Source organism: Medicago sativa, chromosome 3 (assembly GCF_051527215.1).
Source record: "Medicago sativa cultivar Bolivia chromosome 3, Bolivia_mono, whole genome shotgun sequence".
NCBI lineage: Eukaryota > Viridiplantae > Streptophyta > Magnoliopsida > Fabales > Fabaceae > Medicago > Medicago sativa.
In genome coordinates this window covers 6,710,910-6,738,757 of record NC_140751.1, presented here as the reverse complement: position 1 = coordinate 6,738,757, position 27,848 = coordinate 6,710,910, and the positions used below count along the sequence as shown (strand labels likewise).

General features: G+C 31.3%; 1 protein-coding gene across 2 annotated transcripts in view; it reads right to left on the bottom strand.

Moving 5' to 3' along the window:
* The window catches only part of LOC146935277 (choline/ethanolaminephosphotransferase 1-like), a 32,284-nt gene extending 6,181 nt beyond the window's left edge, over window positions 1–26,103 (bottom strand). The window contains exons 1-19 of one of the 2 annotated variants that reach the window (XM_085750461.1): window positions 25,995–26,103; window positions 24,815–24,955; window positions 24,286–24,295; window positions 24,123–24,173; window positions 23,741–23,818; window positions 22,673–22,748; window positions 22,559–22,581; window positions 22,376–22,476; window positions 19,718–19,812; window positions 19,562–19,630; window positions 18,695–18,764; window positions 16,860–16,923; window positions 16,742–16,782; window positions 16,544–16,628; window positions 15,886–15,948; window positions 15,416–15,474; window positions 15,253–15,305; window positions 15,038–15,110; window positions 14,336–14,628 (exon numbers count right to left, since the gene is read on the bottom strand). In XM_085750461.1, coding sequence (XP_085606587.1) covers window positions 14,607–14,628; window positions 15,038–15,110; window positions 15,253–15,305; window positions 15,416–15,474; window positions 15,886–15,948; window positions 16,544–16,628; window positions 16,742–16,782; window positions 16,860–16,923; window positions 18,695–18,764; window positions 19,562–19,630; window positions 19,718–19,812; window positions 22,376–22,476; window positions 22,559–22,581; window positions 22,673–22,748; window positions 23,741–23,818; window positions 24,123–24,173; window positions 24,286–24,295; window positions 24,815–24,948 — 1,167 coding nt within the window. In that variant the 5' untranslated portion in view covers window positions 24,949–24,955; window positions 25,995–26,103 and the 3' untranslated portion in view covers window positions 14,336–14,606. Of the gene's footprint in view, window positions 1–14,335; window positions 14,629–15,037; window positions 15,111–15,252; window positions 15,306–15,415; window positions 15,475–15,885; window positions 15,949–16,543; window positions 16,629–16,741; window positions 16,783–16,859; window positions 16,924–18,694; window positions 18,765–19,561; window positions 19,631–19,717; window positions 19,813–22,375; window positions 22,477–22,558; window positions 22,582–22,672; window positions 22,749–23,740; window positions 23,819–24,122; window positions 24,245–24,285; window positions 24,296–24,814; window positions 24,956–25,994 lie in introns of those variants that run through there. The other variant, XR_015030177.1, reaches the window with a different exon arrangement.
* Between the last annotated feature and the right edge of the window lie 1,745 nt (window positions 26,104–27,848).

The following is a 27,848-nucleotide window of genomic DNA, read 5'->3' as shown; positions in this document are numbered from 1 at the left end:
AAACATCTCAAAGATACTCAATGGACAAGAAACATTGTGTGCAATCACCAAGAGAAATTATGAGATAAATCGCATCAACAACAAAATAATTCAAGGTTAATTAACCGAGAATATATTGTCATAGAAGAGAACATTATCAACTCCGATGAAAGAATGTTCTCATGACGAGGATGCATATTACACTCGAAATCAGTCTCATCATTTCATCAAAATGATTAGAATCAACTTTGAAGAGAAACCAATTCATGAATGAATTATTTATTTATTAATTCACTCATTAATGATATTGGTTGGAGAAATAACAAAGAAGAAAATTCATGATCATATGCTTGAAGATTCTATCATAAAAGACTTATGATGGTTCAAGAATCTTCCATGACTATTCAAGATATGATTTGGAGAATAGAAATCAATCAAAGGAATTGTGCCTTTGAGAAAGGTTTCTCATGTTCCTACAAATATCATTCTGGTCATACAAAGTGAAGAAAACATCTTCATTTGATGGTTTTAAAAGGTAACAAAAATATTACAATTATTATTTTGTTATCTACTAATTCATTTTGTGAGAATTTGTTTCATGAGAATGAACTGAGAACGTTCTGGCAAATACGATGAAAATGGAACAGTACATCAAAAGTAAACAAGTCTGCCCAATGTGTAAGCATGGCTGGTTATGTTTTAATAAATGTCTATTGGGCCATAAGAAAAGCTTTATGCCCATTTGAAAAAGAAAGCCCATTATTATCTCATGGATAAGAGCACATAGTTTATTAAAGCATGACATCACTAAAGCAAAAGGACATGACATAAGCAGAAGTGGACAACAAGTAAACAGCTCATTACAGCTGGTTCTCTCACTCGCAAGCAAGCTACAGTGCAAGCAAAGCTAGGCAAATCAGACAGAACATTCTGAGAATGTTCTGGCTATTTTTAAGAAGAAAAGAGAAATCAATTGAGACTTTGGACAGCTATCAAAAACGTGTCCAACAGCTCTATTTTCTCCCTTGATCACCAAGACACTCCTCATCTATAAATACAAGGGCCTTTGAAGGTTATAAGCAAGAGTTTTGAAAGCAAAAATTCTCTCAAGTGAAAATCATCACTACATACAAAACTCTTCACAAACAAAACAAACTTCCACTCTCTCACTATATCTTTGATCAACATCAAGAGTTTGTTCATCGAAATCTCAAACAAGAGTTGAGAAGCCTTTGAGGCTAAGAGATTGATTTTAACCATAATCCACTTTTTAAAGTGCAAATATCATAATCTCTTCATCTGTAACACACTCCAGCTCATAACAGATTTGTGGATCACATATTGTGAGTGTGTTCTTATCATCATACCCTCAAACACGAGTTGAGTGTAAATTCGATCCCAAACCAATCTCTCATACAAAGTGTATTGTATTTCTCAAAGTCTATTGGGCTTAATAGTTTTGAGATAGAAAATACCAACCTTTCTTTTGCTAGTGCGCAAAGAATTGTAGAAGCCTGCTGAGGTTGATAATACAGGTGTAACAGACTGATCTGGTGTGATCAAGACCTTATAATGCTAGTCAGAAGTTTCTGTTAGCAAAACAACTATAGTGGATAATCTAACACGAGGTGTGGGGACTGGAAGTAGCCGGGTTTTGTGAACCAGGATAATTCTCCTGTGTTATTCTTCTTCCCTTTCTCTTTTATTTAAAGCTACACAATATACACACACTATCACACTCATATTAATATTTATTAATCTCCAGAATATTCTGGTCCTAATTAATCATAACCAAATTAATCCAGAGTTCTCTGGTCCCAAATTAATCATTAATATTGTTGTATTATTTTATTCAATATTAACTGCCTCCAGAACATTCTGGTCCAAGATAAAACAACTGCATAAATATTTAACTAAAGTTTAAATTCAGCTTATAATATTGTTTTATCATTCTGTCTTATATTAATCATTCTCCAGAACATTCTGGTCTGTGTTAAAATAACTTTATATTTTAACTTAATATTGTTTTATCATTCTACTTTTATATTAATCATTCTCCAGAACACTCTGGTCCTTGATAAAATAGTTTTCACATTTTATCTAAAATATCATTTTTCTCATTCTACTTATATAATCATTCTCCAGAACATTCTGGTCCTTGACAAAACTATTTAATCATTTAAGGTTTATTTAATCCAGAACATTCTGGTCGTGTATAAATCAATTGTTATATATCTAATACTCTAATCTTGTTAGACTAACATTTACCAAGAACCTTCTTGAGTATATATACTTATTTAAGTTGCAGGACTAAATTTTAAAAGGGTCACAATTCAAACCCCCCCCCCCCCCCCCCCCTTTCTTGTGACTATTTCTTCCACTTCAATTGGTATCAGAGCCTGCCTCTAAGGTTTGAGCACTTCACAGTGTAAGAGGAAAAGATTCGGGAAGAAGTGATGTCAAAACTCTCAAATCAAAGTTCATGCCGTAAATGGAACGAGCTCGTCCATTTCAAAACTAAAGAACAAAGAAGATTCTTTTCTAAAAAGAAATCTATGATGGCAACTCGAGTTAACGTTGATAACTCAAAATTAAAAGAAGAAACCAACATGTGTCTAATAGCACACAAGGAAAATGAAAAGGTAACAACTTTTGAACCTTGTCATTTATGCACAAAAATGGAAGATGATTTTGATAATCTTCTATATGATTCAAACATTCTATCTGAGAAATGTATTTTATTAAAAGAACACATTTCTGAGATAAATAAAGAAAGAGAGAAACTACAAATCTTGAATGATAAATATCTTCAAACTATTCAAGAGTTGCAGAAATCTCATTTTAGAATGTCTGAACAACAAAAGATTCTCAAAGAGAAAAATCTCGAAAATTATTCTTCAGAACGTTCTGAAACTCAGGACGAAAATTTAATTATAAAAATAGAAGTTGATAAATTGGAAAATGGTTTAACCAAGTTTGTAAAATTTACTAAATCCTCTCAAAAGATCATTGGATCTGAAATGGGGATATTTCACAAAGTTGATTTAAACTTCAAAACTTCTCCAAAACAAAAACTTTATGAAAACCTTTTTGAATCAAAAAGGAAGGATGATAAAATCAAAAAAGGATGTTCATACTATAATAAATATAGACACCTTCATTCAAATTGTTATCATAAGAAAAAATTTGAGAAAGTTAAAAAAGAAGGTTCTTATAAATTTAATCATCCTAGATCAAAACGTTCTTGTATGGAAAAGATTGAGAAGGTTAGAACAAAATGTTTTTATTGCAACAAATATGGTCATCTTGAATCATTTTGTTATCATAAGAAAAAACTTGAAAAGATTATATTTGAAAAGTCTTTTCATAAAAGATTTGAATCATCTTTTCACACTAATTCACAATGGTCTCAAAAGGTTGAGATTGGTAGAAAAATATGTTCTTCTTACAACAAATCTGATAATCTTAAATCAGAATGTGATCGTAAGAAAAATTCTCTTGAGAAGATAAACACTAACCTCCAAGGACCCAAATCACTATGGGTACCAAAATCATTACCAATTTGTGATGCAGGAATATCTTCTAAAATTCTAGGGAAAGCCTTGATTCTTGGAAAATTGATGCTCAAGAAATTAGTTTGGAGATCAAAATAATGATGATTCTCAAAACTAAATACTAAGCGACAAAGATCATTGACTTGGTTATTTGCAACATTTTATGTTCACACACTCACAATTTCACCTATGCTCTTTCACTTATAATTTTATTTGCTTATTACCTTATTTTTGGTATTTTTAACTTTATAACTTAATGGTAATTTAATTAAGTAAAAATTAAATAAAATCTGTTATATACATGTTTGAAATATTAACAACAATTAGTGTCATAGTTTCATACAATTGGTTGTGATATTATAAAATGTAATTGACATGAGTTGTTAGGAATATGTGTGTCTATTTTGTATTTTTATACAACATGGTTTAATTTGTTTTAAAAAAAGGAACGTAAAAACTAAAATAAAAATTCTATATACATTTTCTTAAGGCTAATGGAATTTATTTGTTTTATGTCATGTATTCAAGTTTATTTTGAGATAGCTGAAAAGTATCTTAAAATCAAATTACACATGTGAAAATCAATGTATTTTCAAATCTATGTTATTCTTTTAAAAATAATCAATGATAGAGTTTTTGTATTATATGTGTACTTTTTAAACCACTAAGTAATATTTGACAATGCACTCACCCTCTAGAGTTTTTCAAAAACAAATCCAATGTGTGATAGAATGTAATTAGAATATCTTTGTATTTCTTTTGTACAAGTATAGTATATTTATGTCACTAACCATGCAGCTTAGCTACACTCGTTTGTGCACATTGTAAGTACAAGCACAATCCTCACCACACACATAAATTTCACTCAAAAGAATTTGCAAGATTAGGCTATACCTTTTATCCGAAAGTCATCTCTATGATCTTTACTTCTTCTATGTCAAAATACAAAAAATTTCTATTTGATATAAGAAAATGTCTCTCAAGATTTTGTTTTAAAAATAACTAAATATGTGAAGTTTGTGTTCTAGGAAAATTAGTCAAGAGTAATTCTCTTTTCAAAGAAATTAATTAAAACTCTCTTGAATTTCTTCACGTAGATTTATTTGGGATCTTATCAAAACTACAAGTCTTATGGCTTTGTAATAGATAAGTATTATCCAAAAATCATTTGAGTTTAATTTTAAAAGCTTAAGGATGATTGCTTAAAATCATTTCAAATTCTTTTATTACAAAGTTCCAAATGAAAAACCTCAAATTTCATTTATGTAAGGAATGATCATAAAATTATCTTTGACATGAGTTATCTTATTCAAGAAAACTTTCAATCAAAATTAGAGTTTTTGAAAAGTATTATAAATACTTTTGGAGAAAAACCATGAACAATGCATCTTTGTGTGTTTCACTTTATTTTATCCAAAACTTATCAAGGTTGATCCTAAGTCATGATTAAATGATCAAGTTCTAAAAAATCTATTTGAAAGAGCTTACATGAGAAAGAGTAGAATAAAAATTATTCTTATGACATGAGAAAGTTGATCATTCTAAAGAAGGAGAAGAAGATAAAGCTACTGATGTTCAACCTGCTTCAAAAGGTTATGCTTATTGATGCTTGAAACTCTCCATCCAAAAAGGAAAAGGTATGAGAAAGAGAAACATGTCATTCTCATTGAATCTCAAAGAAAAGTCATCCAAAAAGGTACACTCATTTATAAACTTTATAATGCTTGCAAATTGATATGCAATGTTATGTTATGAATGACTGGATGCTCTTAGAAATGGATAAAATTATTTCAAAATAGGTGTGACTTCAAACCTTAATTGTATGAATTAATTTTTGTGATGTCTAATAAATGCATAAGTCTAATTTCTAGCCTAAATGCAATAAATTTTTCATTATTGTTTCTACTCCTTCCATAAAGATATGATATCCATAAAAATCTTTATATATCATATTTGATGATTTAAATTGTTGCATTATGTTTTATGTTTGATAAAGACATGTTAAGAATGCATTTAATATGAATTTGTGTGTTCTAAATTGAACAAGGAGTTGTTGTTGTGTCAAGAACAACTTTCGCATAATACTCTTTATTTTCACACTCATCTCTTATGAAATATCTTGATGGATATTAAATGTTTCAACATCATTTTGACGAAATTCATCTCTTGACATTCTTAAATGAAATTATTTTGATGTTCTTAAAATACAATTCTAAATAAGTTATTGTCATAAAATCCAACTTGAATCATTTTCATTTTCGATGGTTCATCTAAAAATTGGTTCCTAAATGACATGTGATGATAGACCTTAGAATTGGATCATAAAAATATTTTAATTGTATATTTCATAATGGCCTGAAATTTGATGGTGTTTATGAAATTTATTCTAGTTTATTCATCAATATATTCATTTCTTGATTCTCAAGTGATATATGTTGAATATGAACTTTACAAATATTTTAATATGAATTATGAAAATTCATTCTCCAATCATGTTTTTAAATGGATCCTAATTTAGGATTTATCTCTGAAATATTTTCAAAAGAAACACACAAATTGTTCATTTCTTCTTGAACTTTTTAAATTATCGAGAATGTTCTCGTCACAATGATCAATTAAATTTTTGCATGAAAAAGCCAAAAGAATTAACACTTGTGTAACTTTAGTTTGGCAATGTTTTAAATATATATTGATTGCATTATTGATCAATATCTTTCTATGTCAATGTCTTGTTGTATGCTTATTCTTGATCATGACATGAATACTCTAAAAGTAAATGAGTTAGTCTCTTAATCATAATGCATAATAGACTTGAGATTCAATACAAGAAAAATATCAAAATATCATGCTTTTGATAATTAAAATACAAATCATATGTTGTTCTTACACAAGTATGATATTTAAATATGTATATTCATGAATTGATTTATGATATTTGTCTAAAAATCATGCTTCAATTTCTTTTGAAATGAATATTCTAATTTAAGATTTATTGTTGAAAGAATTTCATCAAAAAAGTCTATAATTGTTTTATATGAGAATGTTTTATGTAATTCAAAATTGTTCTAAGAAAGAAAAGATTTGCATATTTTGTACCTAAACTAATATTGAACATGTCCATAACATGAAAATTTAATTTAAGCATTGTTGAATGTCTATCTTGCTGCACGTGCAAAACATTGAAGACATAAATAGAGATGTATACATCAATGGTGTATCGCTATATGTTTGTGCATAAATATGTTGCATAAATACTTCTCTTCAAACTCATCTCATGTGTTTAGAATCCTTTTATGCATGATAACTTGAAAGATAAGTATCTAAGAGAACTCACACTTGCACACATACAAATAACTTTAATCATATACTTGATTAAGAACTTGTGTGTCTTTCAAATTATTGTGAATTACATGTGATAGATTTCCATCAGAATGAGCAAAGACTCTTCTATAGATTTATCATTTAAAGAACTCAATATTTTAAGAGAGAATTTTTTTGACATTGTGTCAAATGACTCTGATTTATCGCTTCCACCAAATGAATTATTTTCTCTCGTTTTAAAAAATTGATGAAAATGATCAATTGATCATAATTGTCATTATTCATGAAATGATAAACTGAAATGCATATTAATCATGACATGAGCTTGATTAATATCTTATGTGCAATATCTTTTTGTTGTTTTCCCACATCTAAACTTCATTTTTTTATATCATACCCAATACTTTTTGATAGATGCCAAAAGGGGGAGAGATATATGTGATGAGAGAGTAACATAGGATGTGATAAGAGAGTAACATAGGATGGGGAGAAAACTCCAAGATGAAATTAATCAATGAAGAATGTAAAAAATTAACCTCTTGCATATGTTTAGGGGGAGTTTAATTAGAATGATAAGAATTAAACTCTTGCACGTGTTTAGGGGGAGCTTAATTTCATATCTATGAACATTCTTACATTTCTTATTATACACATCCATAAAACTTAAGAGGTTTGTCATCATCAAAAAGGGGGAGATTGTTGAAACAAAAATCTTTTTGATGAATGTTTTAATGATAACAAGCCTTATGGAATAAACACTAAGTTTTATGAATGGTGATCTACTGATGTTTGCACTTGAGTCTTTTCACAGAAGTTGACAAGAAAGAAGTCTCTTACAAGTGCATGTATATACTCATTGAAAGAATACTAAAACGGTAGTATCACAAGCTCAAAGAAGATATAAAAAGAATATTGTTTGAATCAAATGAGTGTCCAGCGAAGATTCAACAAGAAGATGAACTTTCTTAGTAATTGATTCATCATTCTCACCACATAGTTTTCAACAATGCCTTAAAGATTCAAGGAAGAAAAGGCATGCCTAAACTAAAACATCTCAAAGATACTCAATGGACAAGAAACATTGTGTGCAATCACCAAGAGAAATTATGAGATAAATCGCATCAACAACAAAATAATTCAAGGTTAATTAACCGAGAATATATTGTCATAGAAGAGAACATTATCAACTCCGATGAAAGAATGTTCTCATGACGAGGATGCATATTACACTCGAAATCAGTCTCATCATTTCATCAAAATGATTAGAATCAACTTTGAAGAGAAATCAATTCATGAATGAATTATTTATTAATTCACTCATTAATGATATTGGTTGGAGAAATAACAAAGAAGAAAATTCATGATCATATGCTTGAAGATTCTATCATAAAAGACTTATGATGGTCCAAGAATCTTCCATCACTATTCAAGATATGATTTGGAGAATAGAAATCAATCAAAGGAATTGTGCCTTTGAGAAAGGTTTCTCATGTTCCTACAAATATCATTCTGGTCATACAAAGTGAAGAAAACATCTTCATTTGATGGTTTTAAAAGGTAACAAAAACATTACAATTATTATTATTTTGTTATCTACTAATTCATTTTGTGAGAATTTGTTTCATGAGAATGAACTGAGAACGTTCTGGCAAATACGATGAAAATGGAACAGTACATCAAAAGTAAACAAGTCTGCCCAATGTGTAAGCATGGCTGGTTATGTTTTAATAAATGTCTATTGGGCCATAAGAAAAGCTTTAAGCCCATTTGAAAAAGAAAGCCCATTATTATCTCATGGATAAGAGCACATAGTTTATTAAAGCATGACATCACTAAAGCAAAAGGACATGACATAAGCAGAAGTGGACAACAAGTAAACAGCTCATTACAGCTGGTTCTCTCACTCGCAAGCAAGCTACAGTGCAAGCAAAGCTAGGCAAATCAGACAGAACATTCTGAGAATGTTCTGGCTATTTTTAAGAAGAAAAGAGAAATCAATTGAGACTTTGGACAGCTATCAAAAACGTGTCCAACAGCTCTATTTTCTCCCTTGATCACCAAGACACTCCTCATCTATAAATACAAGGGCCTTTGAAGGTTATAAGCAAGAGTTTTGAAAGCAAACATTCTCTCAAGTGAAAATCATCACTACATACAAAACTCTTCACAAACAAAACAAACTCCAACTCTCTCACTATATCTTTGATCAACATCAAGAGTTTGTTCATCGAAATCTCAAACAAGAGTTGAGAAGCCTTTGAGGCTAAGAGATTGATTTTAACCATAATCCACTTTTTAAAGTGCAAATATCATAATCTCTTCATCTGTAACACACTCCAGCTCATAACAGATTTGTGGATCACATATTGTGAGTGTGTTCTTATCATCATACCCTCAAACACGAGTTGAGTGTAAATTCGATCCCAAACCAATCTCTCATACAAAGTGTATTGTATTTCTCAAAGTCTATTGGGCTTAATAGTTTTGAGATAGAAAATACCAACCTTTCTTTTGCTAGTGCGCAAAGAATTGTAGAAGCCTGCTGAGGTTGATAATACAGGTGTAACAGACTGATCTGGTGTGATCAAGACCTTATAGTGCTAGTCAGAAGTTTCTGTTAGCAAAACAACTATAGTGGATAATCTCACACGAGGTGTGGGGACTGGAAGTAGCCGGGTTTGGTGAACCAGGATAATTCTCCTGTGTTATTCTTCTTCCCTTTCTCTTTTATTTAAAGCTACACAATATACACACACTATCACACTCATATTAATATTTATTAATCTCCAGAATATTCTGGTCCTAATTAATCATAACCAAATTAATCCAGAGTTCTCTGGTCCCAAATTAATCATTAATATTGTTGTATTATTTTATTCAATATTAACTGCCTCCAGAACATTCTGGTCCAAGATAAAACAACTGCATAAATATTTAACTAAAGTTTAAATTCAGCTTATAATATTGTTTTATCATTCTGTCTTATATTAATCATTCTCCAGAACATTCTGGTCTGTGTTAAAATAACTTTATATTTTAACTTAATATTGCTTTATCATTCTACTTTTATATTAATCATTCTCCAGAACACTTTGGTCCTTGATAAAATAGTTTTCACATTTTATCTAAAATGTCATTTTTCTCATTCTACTTATATAATCATTCTCCAGAACATTCTGGTCCTTGACAAAACTATTTAATCATTTAAGGTTTATTTAATCCAGAACATTCTGGTCGTGTATAAATCAATTGTTATATATCTAATACTCTAATCTTGTTAGACTAACATTTACCAAGAACCTTCTTGAGTATATATACTTATTTAAGTTGCAGGACTAAATTTTAAAAGGGTCACAATTCAAACCCCCCCTTTCTTGTGACTATTTCTTCCACTTCAGTTCCTCCTTCTTCTGATGTTGGAAACAACCCTTTTAATATTTAATCAAATTATTATTTTCTTAGATGCCATTCATAAATTTCAGAGATCTCGAACAGGAAGAAGAGAAAGGAATAGAGAGAGAGAGAGAGAGAGAGAGAGAGAGACGATGGTGACAACGCCGGAGAGGGTAAGGCAGGCGGCGGAGAGGAGGACAGGAGCGATGGGGTTGTCTGAGAAAAGCTTGAGGATGGTGGTGGCTGGTGTCAATGGAGGATGCGGTGGTGGGGATGAAAGAAAGTGTGTTGGAGATGTGAGATTACCAAAATAGCCGTAATTTTAGGATGAAAGAAAGTGTGTGGGGTTTCGTATGACCCATCTTTAAAAACATAATAATTTGATTTATAAAATAAAAAAGGGTCTTGTTAACGAGTGCCCCGGGGCACTCTTTAAGCATGTTAAATTAAGCAATTATTTTTTTAAAATGTCAAAATTTCCAAGTTCCAATGCCTTGATTACACAAACTTTTATAAAAAGTTACTATTTATGGTCCTTAACCAGTGCCCCGGGGGCACTAGTTAACATTTCCCAATAAAAAAACAATTTTTAGAGGAATTTATAGATAAATAATGATGTGTGGGATCTCATTTTTTGTCTATCAACAAGTTGCAAAGAGGTAGCCGGTGAAAGATCTGGACCATTCAATTAAAAAATAATAAATCTATGGCTGAAACACTCACTTTCCCATGATGGGAAAAAAGTTTCCTTTCCCAAATTAAACGCCACCATAGTAGTAACATGATTTAGAGCTGCTTTTGACAACCTGTTTCTCTTTTTTAAATTATTTTAAAAAAAATTACACCCTCCGGTCACTATTATAAGCAAAAAACCACATTTTAGATTCATTCATTAAATGATGTATGTGGTCTTTATTATAAACCACATACATCATTTAATGAATGAATCTAAAATGTGGTTTTTTGCTTATAATAGTGACCGGATGGTGTACTTTTTTATCAATAAAAAACTAATTACAAATATCTTGTAAACATAGTTCAGTTGATAAAATATTGCAATAACAATGTATATTAATTAACTAGTGATGATTAATTGTATTTTATCTTTTGAGTTTTTCTATTCATATCCTATATATTTCTGATTACACCCAAATTTTCTTAAAAGTTTTTGATAATACCAAAATTGTCCTTTTATATAAATTTTCTTAAAATTTTGATGTCATTCATTGTCACTCTAAAATTCCACTCTATTTCATCCACAAATGATCAAACAATCCTGATGTTCAATCAAATCTCTATGAAAGATTTGAGAGTGAATCAAAACATCTTTCATCCATACTCGATTGCATATAAGCAAGTGAATTTCTTCTTCTTTTTCAGTAATGCTAGTTTCAATTTTCTTCTTCTTGTTCAACTGCATTGTAGGACGGTTTCAATTTTACATTGTTGAGGTTAACTTAAATTCAGTTTAAGTAGGTTCATGTAAACTTAGTTTACATAATCTACTTAAACTGAGTTTAAGTATGTACACTTAAACTCAATTTACATGATTTACTTAAACTGAAGAGAGGTTTTGGGGTGTAACCAAGAAAGAAGGAAGAGGCTTTTTGAAAATTAAATTTTATAGTAGGGTAATTTTGCCATTTTAGGATGTAACCAGGATTAAATGGGTTGTAATTAGAAAAACGGGGAATTAGTCACTTTAGTCCCTGAATGGGGAACGATTCGTCAATTTAGTCCCTGAATGCAGATAAATTGCAAAATAGTCCCTGAATGTAGACTTTGTTAGTCAATTTAGTCCCTGAATGCAGACTCCGTTAGTCAATTTAGTCCCTGAATGTAGACTTCGTTAGTCACTTTAGTCCCTGAAATTGACCATGCAGGGACTGTTTTGCATATTATCTGCATTCAGGGACTAAATTGACGAATCGTTCCCCATTCAAGGACTAAAGTGACTAATTCCCCTTAGAAAAACTCTTATCTTTTCTTATACACATACTTAATTATCATCAATCGTAGCTTATATTATTTAAAATTCAAAGGACAAGTAAAATGGTTCAACTTTATACGTTATTTACATAACATTTACCTTAGCATACTTCTTTTTTGAGGGGATTTATCTCAATATGTTATCAATCGAATTCATCTTTATATTAAGAAAAATGCTAACAAGTGCCCTTAGGGCATTGTTTAAGCATTCAAAAGTAGTAACGTTTGCATTGGAAATTGTGTAGTTAAAACTTTTATACTTGTTTGACTTGTATTTTCAAGACAATATTTCCTTTTGTGGGTTCCTTAAACAATGCCCTTAGGGCACTTGTTAGCAAGACCCTTATCTTACTTACTTATTCATCAATTCATCCCTCAAACGACCATAGATTAATCTTAATGTTTAGTTGTCTTAGAATTATAGAACATCTATACACAATGTTGTCTTTTAAATCCCTTAAAAGAAATGTTGTGTTTTAAATCATCAACCTCAGATCAACAATTATATCATCAAACATCTTGTGTATATGCAATTCTATCAAAGTTGTCCCAAATTTCAGTTTTCTAATAGTTAGACCTCAACTTCGATTATTTAATTAAAATATAAAACAGAATAGGATTTTAGTAAACAAAACTTTTGATTTGGAGTTTAAGTAACTAATTGGTTCAGTTTAACTAAAGAACATATACAAGCTAGAGGACACATGGTAAAAACTTCTACCCAACTTGTAATCAGGATCTCTCATTCTCTACTTGATGAAATTCAACATTTCTAAGGTTCATAATGTAGATAATTTTGTCTGCTTTCCGATGGTTCAAATTTCACTTACAAATTATATTTGTAGAAAAAGTTATGTATGCCTTACTTATAGGATATTCCAATTATGAGTACCATAATTTTCTTTCTTCCTTCCCTTACTTACTCAATCTACTCTATTCCTACATTTCTCAACCCACCCACACTTAACCTTATTCTACGGTAGATTAACATTTATTAAATTAGTATTACAGCTATAATCATGGTCATAATCAAACAAGGAGCATTCATACATGTTCAATCAAGATGAAAACACATAATTTAAGCATGCAATAACATCAAGTGTGATTTAAAAGTCTCACATCAGTCAAAAAAGTAGAAGATGGGCACTTTATAAGATTTTGGATAAAAGTGTGGTGTCTCCCTTCATTTGTGGTTGCTCTTACCTAATGTGGATGGTCCCCCGAACTCCCCTCGTAACCCAACTATAATCTATATGCATGAAACATGTTCCAACACATTTAAGCTAAAATCTCCAAATCCCAATAGTCAAAATCTTAACCTATGCATAAGGGATGAAGGGAGTGGAACCCACGTTTGTCTTTATAGGTTGAATGATTGTGATTTGTTATGCTCCTAATGCATTCCTCCTATCCTTCATTTCATGGAACCCTGATTCTCCTTCAATCTCTCTTTATTCCAGGAACCCTAACTATAAATATTTAGATATCCTTGTAATATTGATGAAGAATTTTAAAATCACGCAAAAGATATAAAAGTCATTGTGCCTCACAAGTTGCATTCACTAAGGCTCAATATTGTGATAAAAATCTTAAGCAACTCTCATTAAAATTAATCGCTGAAGCTAAAAATTACAGCTTCAATGAAAATTTGAGTTTGAGGCTAGAATTGACTTCGATTGTTTACATCCAAACACTTTAGTTAGTACTACCTCCGTCCCAATTTAATTGACACAATTTTGTTTTTCACACATATTAAGAAAAATGTATAAATAAAGGGAAAAGTGGAATATATTGTATTGGGAATGATAAAAGTAATATTATTTAGTGTTAAATTGTATTGGAAATGATGAAAGTTGTATTGAAAATTGAAATGGGTTAGTTATTTTGGGACATTTTTTTTAGAAAATGGGTCAGTTATTCCGGGACGGAGGGAGTATGTTGTATTGATATTTATCGTGTCCCTACTCCCTATGCACTTTGAAGATTCCTTTATGAAGCAACAAATCCAGGCTTTATGAATTTCAAATGGAAAATGTTACTAGAAGATAGGAATTTTGTATTTGAAATTGTGCACATAAATTTAACCCTACCTCATGGGATTTTATTTTTTTTTCCAAGGATGAAATCATGAGAATATGGAAGTAATTTTTTTTCTTAGAAATTTTTGGTACTTATGAATACAATTGTACTACGTAACATAAGAATACACATTCCCTACCTAATACCTATATATTCCCAATAATGTACTTAGATTACTCGCCGGGCAAACACACATGTTTGAACAAAATGTTACTAGTTTACAATATATTGGAAAAGGACACAACTCCTGTCCAATAAAAAGGGAGCACCTAAATGAAATCTTGGATAGTTTCAAGCTTCCTTCCTAGTTATCCTGTAATCAAACAAAAGGCAAGACACTTAGAATCAAGACATTGTTCTCAACAAGAACAGAAATAAATAAATAAACCACACTTATCACCAACTTTTCCACAAGTACAAGTTTAACAAACATGCAGATTGATGTACTAATATAACCAAATAATCCATGTAGAGTAGTGCTGAAGAATATTACAATATTTTTAGTATTTATTATTGATATCAGTTTGAGGAGTTGACATTGTGTACTTCTTCTATAAAAGGAGCACTGTTTTACTCAAAGAATACACTTCTCTATTGCCATAATATTTCCAACAAGTAGCATGTTAAATAATTTTTGAAATGTGTTTATAATAAATTAGGCATCATAAAAAGGAAATAAAGGCATAAGCAAATACACTAATCTAATGCTAGTAATAATATACCTGAAGCAATATATTCCGAGTGCATCAGTAATTTCGTGGATGACAGATGTTGCAAAATGCATGTAGAGGGTGCCTGTGTATGCAGAAACAGAATTATAATCAAAAGAAATAAACGTTTCCTTCTAGTTCAGGTCATTGTTTTTTTTATTTCCTATAGGAGGATATTAATCCTTTTGTATTGTTTTTTCGTGAAGAAAAGAAAAAAGTAGTTGTACCTGTAAATGCAACGTAACCAAGAAGAACTAATCTCTCGTCAACTAACGGAACCCTGCCAAAAATATATAATAAATTTCTCAAAAGAAGATACACGCGACAGTCATAAATCAACATAAACCACATCCATCAATGTAATTTAGAATGCAAAATCAAGGTACGTACCCATCATTTAGCCTTGACGCAAGTGCGTTAGCAATGGCGAATGGGAGATACACGAGGGACTGTATAAGATAAACAGCACTTACATCAATTATCTTTGAGTAATAAACTTCAACAATTAGTCACTTGAATGAAATCTTCTAATAAGATTGATCAAAGTATGTTTATTGAGCTGACATCTTGGTCATTCAATTGTCGATGGACACATTATGAATGATGCTTCTTTAAATATTAATATGACTATGATTATACAATTAAAGATACAGTTTTGCATTAGACACTGATATGACAACTACAATAATAAAGCCTTTTCTCACTAGGTAGGGTCAGAAACATGGATCAGATGAAACCATAATTTCCTATCATGTATCAAATTTAAAGCTAGATTTTACCAATATGAAAAGAAGAAGAAAAAAAAGAACATCTTAAAAAAAAATTGGAGAAAGTAACATCCAAATAAAACAGCTTCATACCATGCACATTCCAGTTTTTAAACCCTTTGGTTCTTCACAAAAGTGGGCCAAAATCATCCTTCCCTGCAAAATTAAGCTTCCCTCAGACAAATTCATAATACAAAGAGTTAGATTGTCTACCTAAGAAAGCTAAGTAGTAAGTGCAAGATCTATAATTTTAGAAATATAATTGCAAAGAAACTGCTAAGGGGAACATAACCTACCACAAGAATAGTAGCAAGCAAAGAACTTCTATTTCAAATTATGTGTTAGCAATAAAATATCAAAGCCATATTGTAGAATAAATATCAATATATACTTTTAGCATCAATGCTCAAAATCTAACCAAAAGAGGATCAATGATTTGCCCAAGACCACAAATAAATTAATGGATCTCATAGACAACATTTAGTAATTGACAAAAAAAAGCATGGCTTCTTAAAACTAGATTTTTCATGAAAACAGAAGGCCATAAACTATATTGATTAATCTGGCCCTGTTTAAATCTATACATTTACCAAAGAACCCAAGAAAAGTGACACTAATGAACGGTATCCAGCTAAAACAGTCACCAAACGTAATGACATAAAAACAGGCAGTTGGCTATAAAAACGAGAAAAGAAAAATGAAGCCTTAAACAGCATTTTTTTGGGTATCCGAAAAGAAACAAATATCTTACCACGAGATATCCGAAAGCAAGTCCTGTTCCCGAAACAACTAAATGTGGATAACTAGCTATGATGTCAGAAGGTGATAAATAATCCCTGCACCAAAATCAACAAAGCTTATATACACAAAAAAGAAAAAGAAAAATGGAATGTGCATATTGCCCAAACAAACTGGGAAAAAAACAATGCATCTTGAATTGAGTTTATACCACACAAGCACTCCTCCCACAAGGACAACAAATGGGTAAAGCTGCCAACAACAAAAAAACACGCATCAAAAAAGCAACCAGATTACAGGAGAAGAATTCTGATAGGAAAATATGTTACCATTGCCAATGCAAGGAGCAGACTTCTGTTTTTTGCCTTCACAGCCTTATAAACATTAAGAAAACTGCATGGAAACAAAATATTATGTTGACATATGAAAAGACCTTCATCAAATAACACAAGGATCAATTTGATCTTAAAAATATCGTACACTCTTTGTTGCTTACATGGATGATTTAAGAAATATAATTCTAAACATCCATAAAAATGTCACTAAATGAATATAAAAAATAAGAATGAAGTATGTCCTAATCCTATACTTGTGTTCAAATTATATGGTGTAGGTAATAAAAGAGAAAGAGAGAATAGAGACTCAAAGAGATAACATATTAAATTGATATATGGTAATAAGATGTGATGCAAAATACAAATCACTAAGCCCTACTTGTAAGTTGTATCAGTAATAATCTCGTAATCCTAATTAAAAAAGGGGGGATCATATAATAGAAAGAAATCTAGAGAATACTCCTACGAAACCATCTAAGATACTTGAAAAGAATCTAAAATGCAATTACAATATTAATATACTATTGAGAATTTTATTCTAATTCTACGTGACACTTCCCTTGAGCTGAAACTTGTTATGCTTAAATACATATAAACCCATAAAAACAGAAAGTACCACGCATGCCCACATATGTATGGTGGACTCTAAAACATGACCAAAAAGGTAACCCAAGCATGCAGGGAATGTCAACAAGATAATGTTGCTAGAGAGATAATGAGATTGCTAGAATGAACTTCAACCAGAGAGAAATTAGTTAACAAACAATCAAGCACAGCAAGCTCCAAATACATTTGGTAGCTTCAAACAGAAAAAATACAAATAACAAATTGACACATCCTAACATGACAGAAAAAGTTGAAATAACCTGATGGGCAAAGGTAGCAGGTCAGAGTTACACTGACGGCACTGCTTCTACCATTGAAGAATCTGGGGCCAGAAGATGATGGTGTGGTTAGCTAGTTGAAAAGATCCATAGTGAAAAGATACGCAGAGAAGGGTAGATCAAACATTCACAGTTCCAGAAGAGAAAGGGAGAAAGTGAAGTTGAGGGAAAATCAAGCATTTTAGTGATTGGAAAATCTCATGGCCAAAAGTGTGGCGAAGCAGTCACAGAAAAGAAAGTTCGGGGAAATAAAGTATACAAAATAAAAGAGTAACAGATTTTAAAGAACTCAGTACTGGAATTGGGATGGAATAGGTCACAAAGAATTGTGTTAATCTGATACCAGGTGGAAAATCATAGGTTTTAGGTAAGGAAGGAGAAAATGAATGAATAGATACTCCAAAAAATTGGACGTTACATTGATAAGATATAATATGAGGTGATACTAGTACTAGACTCCAAATCCTAATCAAATATAGAAACAAATCAAGAAATCTAACAAAATCAGGAAGCAACCCTACAAGAACATCTAAGATGCTATAAAATACTATAAAAAGATATAAAGACGTATATTGCATTTTCCAGATTCTAACAAATTGTAATCCAGATAAAAAGATATAAAATACTATACTGATTAGGATGTAGAGGTCAATGAGTTGGATCCAAATATGGTTTATGATAGAACACTGTGGCGTGATTTGATCCATGTAGCCGACCCCACTTAGTGGGATAAGGCTTGGTTGTTGTTGTTGTTGTAACAAATTGGGTCTACAGTTTTAGCCCATTAATGCTAATAGTATACTTAGTAACATAATTAAAAGTCAACCTAAAGAAATTATCTCAGGTTTCGGACTTGGAAAAGAATTCGGAAATATTCTGCCTAGGACGAACGCCGTACTGTACATGCTAGTAAACATTAAACTTCAGGTTTTAGCTAATACATACTTGAATATGACAGTTGGTATAGCACCAAAAACTACCATCAAATACATTGCAGCTTTGTATGTTGGGACATCTGAAATCAAGAATGAAGTCAATATCAAGCAATAATATATCAAGAAAGAACTTACACAACAATGATGCTAACAATAAATAGACCAATAATAATTTTCAAGTTTTAGTCCACTATATCACCAAAAGGCTATGAAGCCAAGCTCAATCTGAAAGGCATATCGAACACACCCCACTTATTTATTTCGTAGTCCAAACTACACAGCCTTCAATTTATTCTTACAAGTTTATCAGATAAGTACACAAATAAGAAAATATAAACGTTGATTTGTGAAAACGTTTTTCTGTTTTACATTTTTATTTTCACTTTTAATAACAAAAAAAAGATTCCCTTGTTTTCACTCTATTTACTGTTTTCGAAGTTTTGCATAGAAAACAATGAAAGAAAATAGATCACTGTTTCCTAAGCAAAACTTTAAAAACAAAAATTAGAGTAAAAAAGTCAGCATTTTTTAAATGACAAAGATCCCAAGCTCATACAAAGATAAGGAAGCATCTGAACTGGAAGGACAGTGAACAAGCAAAATTAAGAGTTGGATTGAAAATGAGGACATGAGCCGGTAGATCTAATATTTCTCACATAGTAAACGGTTAAATGAACAAATATTTGTCTCCATATACTTGAAAAAGAAAAGAAAGATAAAACTTTTTAGGGGTTGTTATTCATGAAACTGGTGTACAAATGTAATAGTTACCACAAATAGCATTAAAAAAATAGAGATCTCTAACCCATTGTACCAGGTATAGAAAGAACACCATTGTCCCAAATATAAAAGAACACCATATAAAATACAGTCTTACCCGCAATAAAAGGCAACCAATTCAAAAAAGGCAAAGATGTTCCAAATTGCTGAGCCCACCACTCAGCACCTGTAGAATAATAATAACAGCAATAATAATATGTTTGAGTTTTAAGCATATATAATATTAAAAACCAGAACTCAAAGAAAGGCATACCCACGATAGCAGTGAAAAAGTGAGCGAGGTATATTAGCATAAGACCTTCAGTAGGTCCATTTACAACAGGCAGTATAAGTGTATTGATGAAATAGCTGCATCCAAAGTATTTAAAAGAAAATCAACATCTTTATTCCGTCAAAAAGTATACATGGAATCATAGTTGTCAAAGCGGAAACGCGGCGCGGTGCGGCCACCCCAAAAATTGACGCGGCGCGGTATGCGGGCGCGACGCGGACGCTATTACATGACGCGGACACTAATATATTTAATACTAAAATACTATAATGTTGATTTTAGTATTAATATAGATGAAAAATTAAAGATTAATTAATTCATTTTCACTAATAATTAGTTTATTTTCAATTTTAATAAAAACTTAATTGATTTTTAGTATTAATATAAATGAAAAATATACTTAATATTACCATTTAATATATTTTTTATGAGCTTATTCATAATTAGTATTATTACACATTGTAGTTGTACCGTGATGAATCAGTCATACTTTGTAGTTGTACAGCTACTTGACTCTTGAGAACCACACCACAGTATCAGTTGCCTACGTAATCTTCATCTTGAAAGGCTTAATATATTATTTTATGTACATTATTCCAACTTTATTATTCTCTCTCTATGTACAAAAGTTGAACAACATTATTTTATTTGTTCTTTAAAAAAAAAAAACATTATTTTATTTGTATTTTTCCAACTTTATTATTCTCTCTCTATGTACAAAAGTTGAACAACATTGAAGAGGAAAGATAGCTCCACCGTCTTTCTCATCTTGTTTCACCGCCAGACCTCCTTCTTCTCCAACATTCATCATTATTTTTCATTTCTTCTCATTCTTCTTTCATTCCGATCTCAGATCCAGCTGTTCCGACCTCAGATTCAGCTGTTTCAACCTCAGATCCAGCTGTTCTGATCTCAGATCCAGCTGTTTCGACCCTGAAAAGTGGTTTTACGTGAAAAGCGGCCGCCTTGACCCGCTTTTGGTCCGCCCCGCTCCACCGGATTGCGGCCGCGAAACCCGCTTTCTCCAAACGCGCTGCGCGGTGGCGCTGTGACGCGGCAGTTCATTTTTGGCCGCTCCGCGCCGGGAGCGGCCGCGTTTGACAACAGAGCATGGAATATGGTATTAATATATATTATCATGCCAAATTGTCAAAAGAATGATAGGATCAATTGGCTTCAAGAGAAAAGATTGAAGAAAATAAAAGAATTCAATTAGAGACTCCTATGGATCAATAGGATCTTGAGGAATGAATGTGGAATACACAACAGAGCTGCTTTGAGAGCGCTCAACCTCTCCCTAGGTCTGACTTGATTTCCAGAACCCCTTTCTCTCTCTCCCCTCTACCAATCTAGTACATCACACTCCCTTGTTGTAGATAAGCCAGTCAGTTATTTAGCTAGTAGATTGTTAACTAACTACTATATTGTGTACAATTGAAGTGATACAGTGTTGTATGTGCTAGATAAGTGAAATAATATTTTTAGATTCAATACCCATCTCTCTTACTTGTTCTCTCCCTATTTTCTCCGTTTTTGTGTACTGTTGAAATAATATTCAGAAAATTATTCTCCAATTCTACATGATATCATGAGATACGTTGGGGACCTTGGTTCCGTGTATTACCCTAATTGCCATCTAGGCGATTTCCTTTGTTTTTCTGCTTTCATTGCGGTTTTTTGTTACTTTACTGCTCTCTTTGCAAGACTTTTTAATAAAAGCTTACAAAAATACTACCTTTGTCCCTAAATATAGGGCCCTCTTGAAATTTTTCCTTGTCCCTTCTTATAGGACCTCTTTCAAATTTTATACTACATTAACGATTTCTTTACCAATATACTCCTTGTAATTTAAGTGTGTCTAATGAGACTACACAAAGCTGTATTTATAATGTATTTACAATAAATACAAGTTAATGTATCCAGAAGTCCTAGCTCAACTGGCAAAAATGCCGAAATTGTTAGGCCGGATGCCATGACCGGGGTTCAAACCCCGGTACCTCCACTTGTGTGTGAGTTTATAATGGCTTTGCCATTTCGTCTATCTACCAAAAAAAAAAAAATAAATAAATAAATACAAGTTAATGTGATTGCTAATTCCAATCCCATTAACAACCACTCCCTCCGGTCCTACTTATAAGAGACATTTGGGTGATTGCTAATTCCAATCCCATTAACAACCACTCCCTCCGGTCCTACTTATAAGAGACATTTGGGTCAACAAAAATTGACGTATATGATCTAAATATTGCACCAGGTACATCAACTTTTGCTGACCCAAACGTCTCTTATAGATAGATAAATAGTAAATAAATAAATAGGACCGGAGTGTGTAATAACTAAGGCATGTCAAAGCATGTGATTATCTCTAACACTCCACTCAAAATTATTACATCATTTTTTTACAACCTATATAATAAATACTATGATGAAAACATAGACTAATTATCTCTCCTTTAACGGTAAATTTGTAAAACAATATCAATTGTCAACAAATTTAATATTACTATCAACTTTTAAATTCACGTGATTTGGTAAATAGAAATTTATATTTAGGGGCAGAGGTACTATTGTTTTAAAAAAAAATATACGATGTAATATAACATATTGTCTACTTAATATTAATTGAACAAAATAACTTACTACTCCCAGGTTGCCCCATAAAATGTAACTGCAGATATTATCCACCACAAGAAAGTACTTCTTCCACACATGGCTGTGCTCCCAAAAGCAAGTGCTTCAAGCTGAAAATCAATTTTTATAGATGATTGTCTTTATTTTCTTTGAATGGTTTCAAAACAATAACCAAAGCTAAAAGAGACATACTGCACAAGCAAGTGCATCACACCCTGCAATGCAGTTGAAAATATCTTTATTAATGACATAGAAGCATACATGACGAAATATAATAGAATGAAAAGCTTGAGGAAGGAAAATAACCATGATCAAACAACTCCCCCAATGGGCTTGAAGAATTTGTTCTTCTCGCTTGCTTCCCATCAACAGCATCAAATGTCTAAGCAAGTAGCAAGTAAATATAAGCATAGCAATATATGTAAACATGCATACATAAGCCCTTCCCTTTTCAAAAAAACAAAATAAATAAGCCCTTCTAAAAAACACACATTATATAAACGAAAACAATAATCAAATTAATCAATTCAATGGAAACTTAGGCATCATATTCACATGGTAAAACCCCCTGTAGATAAACCAGAAGACTGTATTGCACAAAACTCCTAAAAATATAATGATTACTTAGTGAGGACAGGACAGGATATGAACAACACATTGAACAAATAAACCAAATAGAATAAAATAATTTCAAAGGCTCATGGAATTCTGATAATATCACATGAAACATGATAGGCTTCAATCAGTAGGTCACCAGCCTATAGATCTGAAACACATCTTAATTGAATTCATTTAGAATCAATTTGAAGCAAAACAATGCTATGAAGATTCAGCAGAGCACATATTATTTGCTTGAATGAGATCAGAGAATTAACGCAACTGATTACATAAGAAAAATTTAAATTCGTATGCTTTTTGGTCCCAGAAAATATTTCTTTTAAAATGATCGCTATTTATTTATTCATCAGAGTCATAATGTTTTACAAAAATAGTGTTTTAGTCATTAACTGTGTTTTCAAGTCCTTGGAGAGAATTAAAAATAGGTGATGAAAGCGTTTTGCAACATGAAATAGTCTTTGGCCCACTTACCTCGACTTGGATTAGTCAGAGTCCAATGAGGTTTCTAGATACTGAGAGTCACATACCAAAAAAAAAGAACTAAAACACTATTTTGTGAAATGTAGGGACTAAAAACGAAAAAATATATAAATAAAAAATATCTACTTACTACAGAAGACTTCAAGTTCCAGGTTCAAATACATATTTAAGCAAACAAATTACCAGGGTTGGTTATAACAAGACAGCAAAGTAGGGCTACCCATCAGATGATGGAGACTAAGTGTGCAAGCACCACAATATGAGAATTTAACCGACCTGGTATAAAAACAGAAGTAGCCCGTGTGCAACATGAACCCATCTTGGAGGAGCCGTGTCCAATTGAGGTGAGTATATCTGGATAAATAAAGAAATTTCAGTGTGATGGTTAAGGAATTTACTGTTTCAACACATTCATTCACACTATATCCAAATTCCCTTCCAGGACTGCGTAATAGACACTTCTACTAAAGAAAAACTCAGTGAAGCATGAAATCAACAGCAATCTTAAAGATACTTCGTATACTCATTTCTACAAATTGCAAATTTCAAGTATATCATTCGGCGAAATGAAAAATGTTGTGAGACGTTGAAAAATTATCACTATTATGACTTCCAACTTTATGAAGCAAAAAGATTAATGGGCTTAAGTTCCACTCACATATCCAAGCAATGCAGATATTAGTAAGAACATAAATCCTGTCAGAGTTATCTGCAACCAAACAATTTAAGAGGTATCAGTGCCAAGAATGTAGGTTATTTAATAACAGTAACAATTATCGATAATACTACAAAAAAAAAAAAAAAAGGAAGATGCGGTATACCATGTTTGGTCTGCAGAATGCCAAATTGCCAAGTGATGAGGATAAATAAAACAAAAATGTGTAAGTTAGTGAATTAAGAGATTAAAACCAAGATTGTAGAATAATTAAACAAAATATCAACAGAAGAGTAAATGATGTATTGTCTCAGTGAATGAGTTTCTGTGTGGTAAAGCCAGAAAATGCAAAGCATCTACTGAAAATTTTTAGAATGAAAGGAAACAATGACATCTATCGTAAAGCTTGATATTCTAATCCTTTATCACTTTTATAACTTTATATAACTCTTGATTCAGAATGAGAAACTTTACCCCCCTCTTTTCATTCCCTCCGAAACCCTCTCTATACTTTAAGGCTACGTCTAACTTTGTGGTGTTCATTAAAAAAACTGGTAATGATCGTATCAAGATGAAGATACATAGCAATTATAATATAAAGTTATCATTGATATAAGTTTGTTTATAAAATAAATAAGTTATATGTTTATGACAAAAAAACAAAAACCTTAGTTTGAAATGAAAGAAGTACTCACGGCATCCATAGGGGAAACAAAGTAACAAACCAAGTCCAAAAGGGCTGTAGTACATATTTGGCCACATAGGAATGATCTACGCCGCTATATTTGTGTCTATGCAGAGCTGCAACACCATGCGGCCCAATATACATTCTCTCTCTGCAATTTGAAGAATAAATTGACGAAATAAACATAGTAACTAATCAGATATGTCCAGTACACAGAAAAAATATAAAGCAAACAAATATGTTGTATCTAATCAATTAAAATAATAACAAATTTGAAGTACATATTGTGTTGTGTTCACTAAACACAAAATATGTAACCTACAGCTAAAGGAAATGCAGTGGCAAGACAAATTAACAGAAGAATTCGGGTCTTTTTGGATTGACTTATTTGAGTTTATCTACAGGCATAAGCATTTGGGAGACTAGTTATGAAAACAGCTTATGACATGTTTATAAGTTTTTTTCAGCTTATTTCATAAGCTCTCGAAATAGCTTATGAATTAGTTTTATTTTTTCTTTCGTTGTGACCTTGTTTGGATAAACAGTTTAAAATGCAGCTTATAACATAAGCATTTATGTATAAGCTACTTCTATAACAAAAGATAAAATAAAGTTAAATTGTTTTCCTCTAAGCTGTTTTCATAAGCTATCTCTTAGAACTTACGAAAATAAGATGAAAACAGCGTGCAAACATTTTATAAATCATAAGTTGTTTACAAAAGTTCTCCCAAACAGCCTCAAAGTGCTTATGCCCATAGAAAAGCTCAGATAACTCAATCCCAACAAGTCTAGTTTGCACATAATCCCTTATACTATAAGCACTAAATTAAGCTGTTCATTCAAATAGGCTCTTACTAAAATACTTATAGTAACATCTAAAAATGAACCTCTCTCTCTCTCTCTCTCTCACTCTCCATTCATTCAAATTTCAAACTTCAAAGTACAAACATATAAATTTTGAGAAAAAATCATTCATTCAAAAAACCGCAATTTCGTGTGATCTAAACAACCCATCAAATCTTGAACAACACACAAAGTAGAATGCTTTTTCATAGCAACTACTACTCAACACAAATACATGAACAATCATAAAATTCATGAATCATGTTAAAAACCAGTGAAATAGCAAAATAATTACAAAAAAAAAAAAAAAACGTAAAATGTGGTGAAAATGAATGAAGAAGATGTACCTGATTTGATGAAAATGGCGGAAGGAAGTAGAGTTTAACCTAAGTGAGATGATGGAATGGAATCAAATTCGAATCTAGAAAAGCAAAAGCAAGTAGCATGTGATGTTGTGAGGTTGGGGTTTGTCTTTGCGTCACGTTTTAGAGCCACCGTTAGTTTTTTTATTATTTATACTTTCTTCTCTTAACTTTGTAATAAAAACGTGATTAGGGATTATTAGCAACCACACAAAAAAAACGTGATTAGGGATTTAAATGTTTAATTAATTAAGGGAAATGTTAACGAGTGCCCCCGGGACACTCTTTAAGCACTTTAAATAGCAAGTTTTTAATGATAAGTTGTGTATTGAATGCATTGGAAATTGTAGCAGTTGACTTTTCAAAAGAATAATTACTAATTTTAGGATGCTTAAAGAGTGCCCCGGGGGCACTCGTTAACAAGACCCATTAATTAAAGTTCTTTTAAGATAAAATTAGTAATTCCCCTAAAAAAAATATAGTTATTGAAAATCCACGCAATCAAATAGGGAAGTTGGAGCTCAAACTCTCATAAGCTTGTTTGACCTAATAATTTTGACATTTTTATTGATTGATTTAGGATTTGTGGACATTTTTAGGATAATTTAGTTAGACTATTATTACTATAGTTAGACTATTATTACTAGTTAGCTAGATTTTAGAGTAATTTATAAATTATAAATATTGTAAATTCAATGAGTAGGGGTTATATCAACACACCCCGATCTAACATCAATTAGATTCAGATCTTTTAAAAAAATTGGGTTCAAACTTTGTTACATATCCTAATGGGGCGAAACAAAGATAGATTTTGCCTCTCTCCCATAAGGAAGGTTGGTTTTCATGTCTTGCACTTGTATCCTGTCGGAGTTGAAGTTTTGATCTTATCCCCTAAAGAAAAAATATATGCAAGTATATTTGCATTTTTAGGTTCATGTTAGGAATTTGGTGTTAATACATGGATTGTATTGTGATGATTTATTTTCTTTAAAATCACACGCAGTAGCGTAACAAATATCAAATTTGTGCGTTGAAAGAAAAAATATCCAATTTTGCTATTGTTGATCCATTAGTTTATTTATTATTTGTACTTTTAATCTCTTTACTTTGTAATAACGTAAGTAGGGAATCCTCTCAAAAATAAAATGTTATTGGGGATTAAATTACTAATTACTAATTAGCAAAGGACACAAGCATTTCCACATGTCTGTTCATTTGAAGTTGATGCATAAGGTTGATATTTTAAAACAGAGAAAACTCGTGAATATTTTTAAAATATCAACATTAATGCATTGTTTTTAAAAAATATTTATTTATTTTATAACAAAAAATCTATTAAAATGTCTATACCGCGTCTGTTGCAAATTTCATTAGGCTTTTATCTATGAGTTTGGGGTTTTTTCTACATTACCCTCTCTTATTTAGGGGGTATTTACCCCTTCGAGATATCAACCAATCAAAATGTAAAATACAAATGTAACATTAAATGTCAAATAAATGAGTCATTTTTTTCTATAAAAAAATGAATTTTAATAAGGTAACTTTTAATTTTTATTTAATTATATTTAGGTATACAATCTTAATTAATTTACACTATAGGGCTTGTAACAATTAAAATTTCACATCAAATTCAACCCATCATAGTTGTGTTTGGTAACACGAATAAGCTAGCTTATAGCTTGTTGGACTAGTTCATAAGTTTGTTTTGAAATAATAAGATGTGTTGGGTAAAAAGTTTTTTCCACTAGCTTATAGCGTTTTTTGAGAAGCTATTTCAAGTAGCTTTCGAGCTTATAGCTGGTAGTTTTTTATATTTTCTTCCAATTTTAACCCTATTAA